Raw genomic sequence first — 13171 nt, 5'->3', positions numbered from 1 at the left:
GTATAATCCAAGGGAATCACTTATATTACACTATCACAAAACATAAACATCAAGGGTATACCCTTCTATACCTGGGTATGGGACATACTTTTATACAAGAAAAGATGGTATGAAGGAACAAAAACACAACATTTTAAGAGTAGAGCACATTTAATTACACTCTCCGAAATTTTAGTTATTCTTAATGTATGTATCACAATGTCTCTACAACACACATAAACAATGGTACCAATACAATGAAGAAGACCGAAAATAACATATAGCACAACATATATACATCAACATGGACACAGTTAAACATTACACAAACCCTAAATATGTATTCTCACTAGTGTCCACCCAAAGATTCTGGGTGAACCACTCAGTGGTAGACCAGGTGAAACACCCAAGGCCCAGGGAATAATTTTCACTAGCTCTCGTGTAACACCACACAATTCCAATGATAATTATAGTTTGAAGGACTCCTCCTTAGAAGTGTTGACGCAGCCACGTTTCAGCCTTTACTTCTTTGGCCTCCTCAGGACAAGGGTAATACATTAATCATCAAAGCGCGACTGGAACAAAAAGCTTGTGGCACCAAGATATCATATCTGGGCTTGAGGCACAATTACCTCCCTCTCCGTGAGGTGAAAATCATTCACGGTCTATGTGGTGAAAAACATCCACGGTCTAGCTTAAGAGGATTCTGTCTCACACAATCGGAACCAGTCTCCTATTCTTCTTCTATATCTCGAGAGGGAAAGGATCTCCTCACTGTGCCCGGGTAGCAGTTTCCTATGTTTTCAGTAGTATAGTGATAAAATAGGAAGTTACCCATATGGAAAAATGGGTTTGGCTATCTTGGATTGGGAAATATAAACATAATTAGACAATAATTATAGACATGGAAGCAATATAGATTTAAATATGATACTTCTGAAAAAACATATGTATATATATATCTTTTTTGTTATATAATGCCCCAACTTGCTTTCACAACCATTTTATCCTGCATGTGGTGTATGACAGGAGCAGGCATCTACGACGTCACCCCACAATCCTGTGCGCAGTCAGAAAACTCAACACGTACAAGGGAAACAGAAGATGGCGCAGTCGCATCCTTGCCTAGAACAAAGAAGTTGCGGTGCACTGGCCCACATGACTAACCTGCTGCGGCATAGCAGTCGTTCGGAACAGGTGAGGAGAAACCTCATACAAAACACACTTTCTGGGTAAAAATATAACTTTCTGCCAAAATTGGTGTAATATAGTTCAGCTATTTTAGCTGTAGAGCTATTCAATGCTTCTATGGAAATTTGCTTGGGGAATACCGGTGTTAGAATCAAATGTGCCATTGCCCTGTCCCTCATATCATATACTGTGTTATGTTAGCATTCTTGTAGCTATTTTATATGGATCGCAATTGTAAATGTGTGTGACCAGCCTCTTCACACATTGTGCAGGCTAAAGTCAGCATCTGAGACACCATTTTCCTTCCATGTAGCCGCCATATTACGCTGTAGGCCCCGCTCAATGTTTGCCTCAGCAGAAGCTGCTGTTCAGTAGTTCCCTCTTATCTTATTCAAGGTTGGAACCCAGATGCACGAAGAGAATGGTTTATCCAGTTTTGCATGCCTATCCTTGGACACAGTTATGCTCCCAAACTAGAGAGAGCTGAGACCGAACAAGATGACCTTGGGAGCCTGATAATGTGTACCCATTCTGCAGGTGGTAGCTCATCCCTCTGTGCCTTCTTTGTTCAGTTTTTGCCCAAGCTATATTTCCTTTTTCTGATGCACAATTGACCTGGGCCCAGACGGAAGAGGAGAATGACACTGCTCAGAATGAGGCGGTCCCCCCAGAAATAAGGGCTGCCCAGGTTTCTCCTCCATCTGGTCCGCAAAAGCTTGAGACTCAATCCCCTTCCCCCTCCGAATTTAAGATCCTTTTTTGTGACGAGACAGTGCCTGGAGTGGCTAGGTACAATTTGCGTCCTCGGCAAAGAGACAGTGCACCAAAGGAAAAGTCAGGTTAGTAGGGATGGACTTCATGGATTAAGAACAGGGTCCATGTACCTTGTCTGTGGTACCAACGATAGATCAGGGAAACGGAGATTGTTGCATTGTCTGAGACACTGGACAGGATAAGTGGGGGGTACCTTGCCAGGAGGAAAGCTGCCCTATCCTGAGCAAAAATACAGAAAGGCTGGCAGCCCCACTGCATGCTCAGTAGCACCATCGTTGATGAACAATAAGAGTCTAAGGACGCCGGAATGGGTGTTTTATTTTATTTGTCTTCCTTTTTTCCCCTTTCATATACCTGGCTCCATGGTACCAACTTTCCTCTGGTAGTTCGATATATAAAAATGTACCCCTTTGGCCGTATTGTTATGGAAGATGAACAGCCATTAGCAACACCCCGTTTGGAGCACCATAACCCAACATGGTTGAGCTGACCCACCAGGACTAAGATAATGTTCCTAATAATAGTTTTTGTTGCTTTGGTAGCCGTGTTAGGGATCATATGGTTCTTTGAAGAAAGCCATCCTGTGCATTCCCTGATTGGTACTACTCCTGTTCCCCCTGAACATGTATTTGTCACTTTGGCCCCTCATAAGGAAAGACACAGACAGACTTATGTGGATAATGTCTTCCTGCATATGCTCCTTCAGGCTCACCATACCACCAATGTCACCAATTGTTGGGTCTGTGAGTTACTCCCCTCTGTGATGCATAAAAATGACCTGTTACTGTTGCTGCTCTTCTCTTATTTGGCCAGCTGCGAAGCCTGGTTCCAACTGTTCCCCATGGTGTAAATTCATTATCATGCTAATGCAATGAAAATGACATACCTCCATTATGAGGCTGTATTGGGATATATAGGGACTCACCAAGGATTTATCCCGGGGAGGGATGGGACTCCTGATATTCTACATCCTGATAACTGTTGAATGTTTATAAATGAAAAAAAATATGAAACATGGCTCCAGAATATGTTTATGTGTCCGAGGTTTTAGAAAGGTTCCAGTAGGAGAGAGTACTTGCAACTAAACTTATTATTTCAACACTACTAGTAGTCCACCACTGCTTCATCCCCACAACGTGTATTTCATTTGTGGGTTCCGGACTTATGTATAGGCTCTTAGGGGGTGGTCTGGTGTGTGCTACATGTTCTTCCTTTTGCCCCCCGTGTATATCGCACCATCCAATTATCACAGAGACCATAGGGTACAAGTCAGGAGTGTGCATTTGTCTCGAGTTAGAAGGGGTATTGACACAACAGTTATAGATCAGACTGATACTACCCTGCAGCAATTTACAGATGCCATGAAGGGTATTTGCCATTTTGGGGCCCCATGCATAACAGACGTATTATACGCAGACTCACAGGGGTTGTAGAAGTAGTTATCAACACCACAGTAGGAATACTGACCAACATTACAACTGAGCTTCAGGCTACGAGACTAGTTGCCCTTCAGAACAGGATGGTGTTAGATGTGGGGGGGGCTGTTGTATCATTGGTAGTAGTTGCTGTGTGAACATACCGGACCACGCTCCGAATGTCTATGTAGCAATATAAAAGTTACACAGATTAGCATCTGATATCCACAAGGAGAATGGAACTTGGTCCTTGTTCAGATGGTTTTGGTGTCTTATGGCATCCTGGGGCTGGAAGATACTCTTATTCTTAGTAGCCAATGCATTTGTTGTATTTACTTGTTGTCTGTGCATACAGTGCCTTCCCGCCAGTTGTACTTAACGCATTCAAAAGTTGACACCCCAGCCCAGAGTTCATGAGTAAACAGCTAAGCCCTCCCCCATGATGGTACAGGCTGTTCATGATTTGATATATATCTATGAGGGCATTTTTTAATATTGATATGTGTACCTATCTAACAATGCTAATGATCACCCAAATGGTTAACTGTTGCTTATGTAGCATCATTTTCCCCCTCCATTAGAATTGTAAAGACCCTTACCTGATAGCAAAGATAATAATTTAGCTATGAACGCTAAAAGGAGGGTCTATTAGAATCGAATGTGCCATTGCCTCGTCCCTCATATTGTATACTGTGTTATGTTAGCATTCATGTAGCTATTTTATATTGATTGCTATTGCAAATGTGTGTGATCGGCCCCTTCTAACATTGTGCAGGCTAAAGTTAGCATCTGAGATGCCATTTTCCGTCCATGTAGCCGCCATGTTATGCTGTAATTGAAGCCTGGCCTCTTTGCCCCTGCCCTCTGCTTTCCTCAGCAAAAGCTGCTGTTCAGTAAATCCCTCTTATATAATTCAAGGTTGGAACCGAGATGCATGAAGAGAATCGTTTTTTCAGTTTTGCATGCCTATCCCTCGACATAGTTATGCTCCCACACTAGAGAGAGCTGTGACCGAGCAAGATGACCTTGGGAGCCTGATAATGTGTACACATTCTGCAGGTGGTAGCTCATTCCTCTGTGCCTTCTTTGTTCAGTTGTTTCCTAAGCTGTATTTTTCCATCAGGGACTTGGGAGGTGTTGGTAGGCCTATTTCGTGTTACCAAGTGTTCTGAAGTCAGTTCATCAACAGCTATCCCATGAGGCTGGTCAGACTGAGCTCCACTGCAGTTTAATTATTAATAAAAGTGTTAGATTGTATTCTCCACTGTCGTCCCGACTCTTCATTTCTGGGAAAGCCGAGAGGTGGTCGTGAGTGACCAGGGTGACCCATTTTGGGTCACTTCCTTCACCGGTTTGGATTCCCCTCTTTTTATCGGCCCCCACCTGAAGAATAACCCTGAAACTTTGCAGGAAGGAGGTGGGGTGGATGAACCATTTTTGAGGTAACTTTTATGAAGATTTATCAAACAGCACCAAAGTTATTACTATACCGAAAAATCAATTTGCTATGGACCCTGGTCGTAAGTCCTAACTATAACTACCAAGTGGTGACTGCCATTGCATATATATATAACCTACTGCAGTGATACAAACTTTGACTATACTCAAACAAGGATTGATCTCTTTCTTTATGTAAGAAAACTGAAACTGCAAAAATATTTCTATAATGTTAAAACGACCACCACAAGTGCAGGATTGAGCAATGAAACAACTAATACACTTAATGTTGAACATATGGAAACACTACAGAACTTAATCGACTTGGAAATGGAGAATGAAAGTATAGATGAGGAAATCACACCAAGTGGAGCAGCAATGAGGTCGGACATAAACATCTGGCAAACAGTAAAAACAGGTTTTAAACCAAAATCAATTTTTATGCCAGCGATGCCCAAAGATGGTCTGGATCTGTTTGCAGAATATGTAATAAAAGATCTGAAAGAACTCTCCATTCTAAGCACCAAGCAGAGGTACAGAGTAAATGAAGACCATAACAGAAAATATAAGGCATTAATGGAAAAAATCAAATCCAGGCCTGACATCGTAGTAAGATGGTCCGACAAAGGAGGTAACATTGTGCTCTGGCCGTTGGAGATGTACAACGCAGAGGCATTTGGGCAATTGCAAGACAGAGAGTGCTACACAAGGATAAGCCCAACCCACTTGATAGGTATCCAAGAAAGATACCATAATGAATTGTACAAATGGAGAGGGGAAGGCTTACTGAGCAAGAGTGAACTTGAATTTCTTAAAACAGATTATCCAGTAACAGCACAACTGTACCTAATCCCGAAGGTACATAAGAATGAAAAGGTACCACCGGGAAGACCAATAATCTCAGCAATAGGAAGCCTCTTCGAGAATACGAGTGTGTACATTAACCACTTTCTCCAACCCGAAGTCAAGAAACTACCAGCATATATAAAGGACACGGGAGATTTCCTAAAAAAGATATTTGATGTCAGGTGGAAAGAAAATTATGTGTTCTTGACATTGGATGTCCAAGGGCTGTATACCAGCATTAGACACAAAGATGGACTGAATGCCATAAAACATTTTTTGGGTAAAAGACCAATTGACCAATACAAACACACTACAATGATTCTGGAGATGACTGAGTGGTGCCTCACAAATAACACTTTTATTTTTGATAAATTGTTTTATAAACAGATTCAGGGTTCAGCAATGGGTACTTGCTTCTCCCCCAGCTATGCGAATCTGCATATGGGCTGGTGGGAGGAGCAGGTACTGATGAACCAACACAAAGAGACAATGGAAAAGAATGTAATTGTTTATAAGCGATTTATTGATGATATTTTTATTTTGTGGGAGGGTAGTGTGGAAAGTGCCAACAGCTTCACAGAACAGTTGAATGAGAATTCACTAAATTTAAAATTTACGTGCAATGCTAGCAGAGAATGTATTCAATTTTTGGATGTGGAGCTATTTGTAGAAAATGGCAAAATACAAACACGCACATATCGTAAGCCCACTGCGGGCAATACAATCCTCCACGCAAACAGCTTCCACCCAACACCACTGAAACAGTCTATCCCATACGCAGAATGCCTTAGGATGACCCGCAATTGCAGCACAAAAGATGGGTTAGCAAATGCCAAGACTAATCTCTTTTCGAGATTGAAAAATAGAGGGTACTCAGACAAGACATGCAAGGCTGCAGAGACAAAATGTAACTCTAAAACCCGCTTGGAATTACTATTCCCAAAAGAAGAGGAATCTGGGACTACCGCACCTGATAAACAACCACCGAGGCTAATCACGGGCTTTAATCGTCACCAAGCCAACCTTCGCAAAATACTCCGAAGACATTGGCCGTTGGTTAAAAATGACTCAACCATAGGTAGAGTAGTGGGTGAGAGACCACTAGTGTCCTTCAGGAAAGCAAAATCCATGCGGCAACAATTGGTTTGCAATGCCCCAGAAATACCCAAACAAAAAGTCTGGTTTCAATCCCAAAAAGGTTTTAAAAAATGCACGAAGTGCAAAGCCTGCATCCATGGCAAAAATACTGTCAATATCACAGTACCCTTCCGAAAGCAACCCTACACTCTGAGGGATCACTACACATGCAAAACAGACCATGCTGTATACATGTTAACATGCATATGTGGCAAAATATATGTAGGGTCGACCATTCACCCAGTGCATGTCAGAGTGTTGCAACACCTAAGGGCAATAACTAACAAGGACCCAGCGTACCCTGTAGCGAGACACATCCACGAAATACATGGTGGAGATGCCAAAGGCTTAACCTACTGCGTACTAGACAATGTCCCAAAAAATGTTAGAGGAGGCAATCGCAAACTTGCATTGCGTCATCTGGAATCCAGATATATAATCTTACTGAATTCCAAAATTCCCATAGGGCTTAATGCAGATGAAGCCCTTAGTGTACACATCTAGAGCAGCTCCGCTTCTTTCCCTAGTACCCTATAACATTGCACAACAACATACGCGGAAATTATAACCATTTCACTTTTCTCTATCACACAGTTATACTGAACCCTGATCAGATGTTAAACACCCCTAATGGCAATGTATGGCACGCTTAGGTCTCTATACTTAAGAGACATCATCCGTAAGCAGGAGATTTAACGCGCACTAGCGCAACACGGCATTTCTCCTCAGCGGTTCAAAACACGATAGGCTCGCTCGAAACAAACCGAAAGTTACTCACGTACTACACGAGGGCGCATTGACAACTGCAAACTCGTTCTGCCTCTGCCACTAGGCGAACAAACCGATGTCTAATAGAGCAGAGCCCATTTGTGAGAACCATAGGTCTAGGCAACCAATCATGATCAGCAGGGGAACACACCTCCCTTCTGATACGCCAGATCTTCCATGACACCGAAGACATGCAAGGTGTCACGTAACACAGAGGTTTTCTCCCGCCAATGTTTTAAAACACCAATCACTTATATGAATAAATGACAGGATGTAGAAAATGTATCAAACATGATTGTAAATATATAACGAATGTGTGCCTAGTGAATACAACGTAATGGAATACAGAAAAGTATGATAAATTGCCAGTGAAACGAATGAACTGGGATAAATACATAATTGTTTGGGTGTAAATTACAGTCACCATGGTAACAAATCAATGCCAATCAGGGATGACCATTATGACTCATGTGAAAGTTTGAAACATGTATAAAAGCGTTATTTTGTTTAGTCAGATGTTAGTGAGCAAGGCGGAGGTTGCCGCCGAAACGCGTCTGAGCAGAAGTTGATATGAAATAAACACCCTTGAACTAAGATACACGGAGTCAGCGCCTTCTTGGATGGTGAAGTTTGGTGTTGTATTAATATATATATATATATATATATATATATATATATATATATATATAGTTGTCCACAGCTTACATTTAGAACATTTATTATTATGCATTCTAAAAACTAAATGTATCATATATGCATGTTACAAGTGTTTCAAAGGTTGAAAAAAATACCCCTAAGAAATCTCCTTCCTCAATCTCATTCAGCATTTCGTCGGTTAGTTGTCTTTGTTTAGAATTCACATCTTCATATGTGACCTTGAGGTTTCCAGAAAGAATTAGATAACATTCAATGGGCAGATGTCCTTGCTTTAATATTAATGTTTTGGCTTCATACCTGGAAAAGACATAAAAGAAATAAGATGCCAATAACGAAAAAGACAGAAAGAGAGAAATAGAGATGGAATGTCAGAGTGAGAGGGATGGAGAGTAAGAGAGCTAGCTAAGAGGGAGGGAAAGATTGTGTGAGGGAAATTAAGAAAAATGGAGTATGACTAATAGGTGATAAACATACACATTACAACTTAGGTATCACCACTACATTACATACAATGGTCAAAAATGGATCAAGACCTTATGGTGCACCTAGCTGATATGTCTGAATAGCTGTTTATAATCTTAAAGAATTGATTTGTTTGTATTAAATATCATTGTTTAAATGTTCAGAAATCATCTCCAATCAGTCCATCTAGTGGTGATCATTGGTGTGACGATAGGTCTACTCAACATCTATATGTGCTACGAAATAGAAACATGCAGATAATATAAAATGAGGCAGCTAGCACCTGTTTGAGCATGAAGACTTTGTCTACGCCTCATCTGCTCAATAGGCTCCTGGCAAAACAAACAATAAACTGAACAAACCATTCTAGAACAAAGGTGTGGTATCCTGGTGTATTATAGTATATCAGTGCTTTTGAGTAGAATGTACCTTGGGGCGTTTGGACTGTAAAACTCCGATAGATCTTAGAATGTACGTAAAGGCAGGTGACCTCCTGCGTTTGAGGAGGCTGGGATATTACCCTGTATTGTTTAAACTTAGAATAAACTCAACATTGGATCAGCCCTCTGTGTGTACGGCTTAATTTACCACATTTGACAATGATTTGAACCCACTGGGGGACTCAAGCTTTTAGTTGAAGGAATTGCCTTTATTTGAATGACTGCCTCCTTTTAAAACATACACTGAAATCGCTGGTGTGTCCTGAGTCATGTGAAACATTTACAGGATTTACACTGCACAACTCCCCTATGACCACCATGAAGGTACTGCTGTTTTTTATGTACTTTTGTGTGCTGTTCCTGGACCAATGTATTGGCTTTTGAATGGTATGCTTTGATTAAGTATCCCTGGTGTGCCATAGGAAATCCTCTCACTCACTCTTCAACGCTGCTCAGCCTGTTCCATGTTGGAACTTACCACTGTGTTCCCTGCCTTGTTCTCAAGCAAGTTGTAGAGATCCCCTCCTTTATCCGAACACTAGGCACATGCGCAGTAGCTGGGACAGCGTCGTCCCTAAATGCGTAGGAAATCTGCTGTAGAAAACGACGCATGACAAGGGCAATGACACTTATCACACAGGAGGAACAATTTCTAGCTCCCTGAGAAACACATGCAACACAACGCACCGGCAGCCATGTTCCGGGTTTTGGATGTTTTTAATGAATCCCTCTGGCATGTGAGATGTCGGAAACTTCAGTTTTACGGTGATAGGCACACTTGTAACTAATTGCCTAATACCTGTCATTTATGAATCAGCACCACAAACACATTAGCTGAGGAGAGTATTATAGTGATGGGCACATTCTGTGACAGCGTGACTAGTGCCATGCGGTGAGTGACAACATCTGTTAACTTCAGTTTTAGGTGGTAGGCACATCCTGTGACTAAGTTCCTAATACTTATAATTTCTGCGTCAGTGCATTGAAGGCATGAACTGAGGAGAGTAATATGGTGTTGGAGACACCCTGTGATGGTGATAGGCACACTCTGTGTTTCAATTAATAATATTAATCTTCAGGAGCACTATGATTAACTTGGGAAACTATTTGAATTATTATTGTGTCATACTAATCTGGTTACCTGGAAAAGTGTATGAATATTTCTGCAATATATTTGTGATCTAATAGGTATATTCTGTTGTCTAACATAGTGAAAGTTTTGTTTTCTGTCAGTATGCAAAATATTTTGCTGCCTCACTTCTTTCTGTCATCTCCAGGAGAACCCACTATTAAGTGGTCTAAATGGAAAAAAAGTGTTTTTTCACACCTGCATCTGTGGTACATTAAGCACCAAAAGGAAAGCCTCCTTATTGCTTCACTGCTTTGGACCAAAGGGTCAAAAAGTATTTTAACATCTCCCAGATATTGAGACTAGTGTCTGTATCAAGAAACATGATAGTCATTACTTCCCAAAATTGAGTACTGTCCTGGAAAGTTTTATGTACTGTTGTGTCACGAGTTTGCACAAATTAGCAGCCACTTGCAGACTTGAGGAGAACCTAGAAGAATGCATTGGTGATCGATTTGTGCTTGGATGTAATATTGAGAAAGTTAAGAATGAGTCTTGGCGAAAAGACGATCCCAAACTTGATGAAGTGTTATCCATTGCAAAGAAGATTGAAAATGTTTTGGCCTATGTTGATATTGTAATAAAGGCACACAACCCTGTCACATTAGAGAAGATATATGTGGTGCATAAGTCGATGTCAAAAAACGATGAACCTTTACTTTCAAGAAAATCTGTCGGTGGGAAGAGCTTTAGATGTGGTGCTGTCAGCCACCTAGCCAATGGCAAAAGTTGTCCTGCCTTATCATCTTCCTTTCCTAGAAAACCGTTTAATGGAAAGTGCTGCAGATGTGATGCCTCTAACCACTTGGCCAATGACAAAAATAATCCTACTCTTTTAGTTAAGTGCCAAATATGTAACAAACTCGAACACTTTGGTAAAAACAACAGGCCTCATAATAAGAATAAAATAAAAAAGGATAGAAGAAGTAGTGGTATTTGATGAAGATAATGAGGATGAAGTTGAATATGATGATTTACATTGAGGGCAGTTCTTCTCCAAGGTGTATGGCATAGTGCAAGAGGTCCATTTGATAAAGTAAATGTTAATTGGAAATCTGTTTACATGCTGTTTGACTCAGGTGCTAAAATCTCTTTGATACCCAAAGATTTCTACACATAAAATCTTTTAGGCAAAGTCAAACTCTTCAAACCAGACATACGTCCACTAGTCTATGGAGGACAGCAAATTAAGTTGCTCTGGTATTTCAATGGTGATTTAGAATACAAAGGACGTCTCACAACCAAGAAGATTTATGTTTCTAGCAGAGGAGACCGCTTCATTAGTTGTTATGCTAGATCCGAATAGTGCGCCAAATATTATTTGGAGTAATTTTCCTGATGCTGTATTTAAGATCAAGGAAGAAGTTCCACATTCCAGCCCACCAAGGTACATTCTACTCACTAAGCTTTGGTACACCATAATACACCAGCATGTCACACACCACTACCCTTTTGGGAAAAAATGTTGTTCAATTGTTTTAACTCATCAGTATAATATAATTCCACAACATATCAAAAACAAAAACAAAAACAGACAGAATAAAGACAAAGAGTAGATTAGAAATTATCATTTGAAAATAACATGAACATATATTCAAACATAGTCCTTCTTTAACCTAGAATGAACCACAAAGCACCTACTATGTCTAGATTCACTGTCATCACCACCCTCAGTGCACATATATCCTTTTTCCAGGTAAGCACGTACCACCACAATTCTACTTAAGCTCCAAATGCGGTTCTCATTAAACTTACCAGAATTTGGCAATGTGTCCACAACTCAAAAAAGTACAGAGAATTTGAAGTTCCACTTTTCTAGTGTAGTTTTTCTTTTACCATGTCTCCAACACCTACCTCAGTAGGACTAAATGCCTTATGCACATCAAAAGTTTGGTTTTTCTGACTAATCCTCACTTGTTGGGATTTTTCCCAATCACCTTCATTACACACCTCCCATTTAAACTTGTCTCACCTCATCCATGAGGGCGTCACCATTGTGCTGGGTTTCCTTGTCTGAAACACCTCAAAAGGCACCGTACCCATGATTGAGTGAGGTGTTAGGTGGTAAACTTCAACCCTTGCCAACAAATCTTTCTTCCAATCCTTGTTGTATTGCTTTTTAAATCTGAATAAACTCTTTTAACACTTGGTTGGACCTCTCTACCTCTCTACCATCCCCTTAGTCTCGGGATAATAGAGATGAAAAGAATTGTGCTTTATCCCTCCCAAGGATGTCCCATATCTATTGACATCAATTGGATACCATTTCTCATCAAGATACAGTCTGGAAATTCTTCTCTACTGAAGAAATACCCGAGAAAAGTAGTTCCCATACTACTTTCTGCACTTTGCATAATACAAATTTCAGGCCAACGTGAGAACATATCAATCAGCACTAAAATATATGACTGACCAGTCTTACTCGTTCCTGGATGTACAGAGCTACTCCCTGCCACACTCTTTCTGTCACTATCATCGGTTGAACTCTTGGTTTACAACTCATCACTAGAACAACATTCCAGGCACTCTCTCACACACTTATCAACTTGTGTGTTCATCTCCAGCCATCTGAAATGCAACCTGATCCTCTCTTTAGTCTTAGAAATGTGTGTGTCCACAATGACTCGACTGGATAATCTTCTTTCTAATTTTACTCAGAGTAATCAATCTTGTACCTATCCATTATTTTATGGCAATTCATCTTTCACTATCTAAAACATAGAATCACTTGTACTCATACATTTTTAAATTTTTTATCCTATCCTGTCCAAATTGCTCTGTTTTAGAACTTCATCTACATCCCAAAAAATATCTCTGCACAGTCTCACTGACCAACCCATCAGTAACCTCACAGACCTTATAATCGTACAGATACCAAATCTCATCCTCCACATTGGGATCATACCTTTGTCTGCCTCAGACTCGACTGTGACAAA

General features: G+C 40.6%; 1 protein-coding gene across 1 annotated transcript in view; it reads right to left on the bottom strand.

Moving 5' to 3' along the window:
- LOC147728838 (uncharacterized) overlaps positions 1-13171 on the bottom strand; it is a 1063528-nt gene that overhangs the window by 898861 nt on the left and 151496 nt on the right. The window contains exon 6 of the mRNA XM_086963349.1: positions 8339-8501. Coding sequence (XP_086819475.1) covers positions 8339-8501 — 163 coding nt within the window. The remainder of the gene's footprint in view (positions 1-8338; positions 8502-13171) is intronic.

This window comes from Lissotriton vulgaris, chromosome 3_1, assembly GCF_964263255.1.
Source record: "Lissotriton vulgaris chromosome 3_1, aLisVul1.2, whole genome shotgun sequence".
Classification (NCBI taxonomy): Eukaryota; Metazoa; Chordata; class Amphibia; order Caudata; family Salamandridae; genus Lissotriton; species Lissotriton vulgaris.
This window is presented reverse-complemented; position numbering and strand designations above follow the sequence as displayed.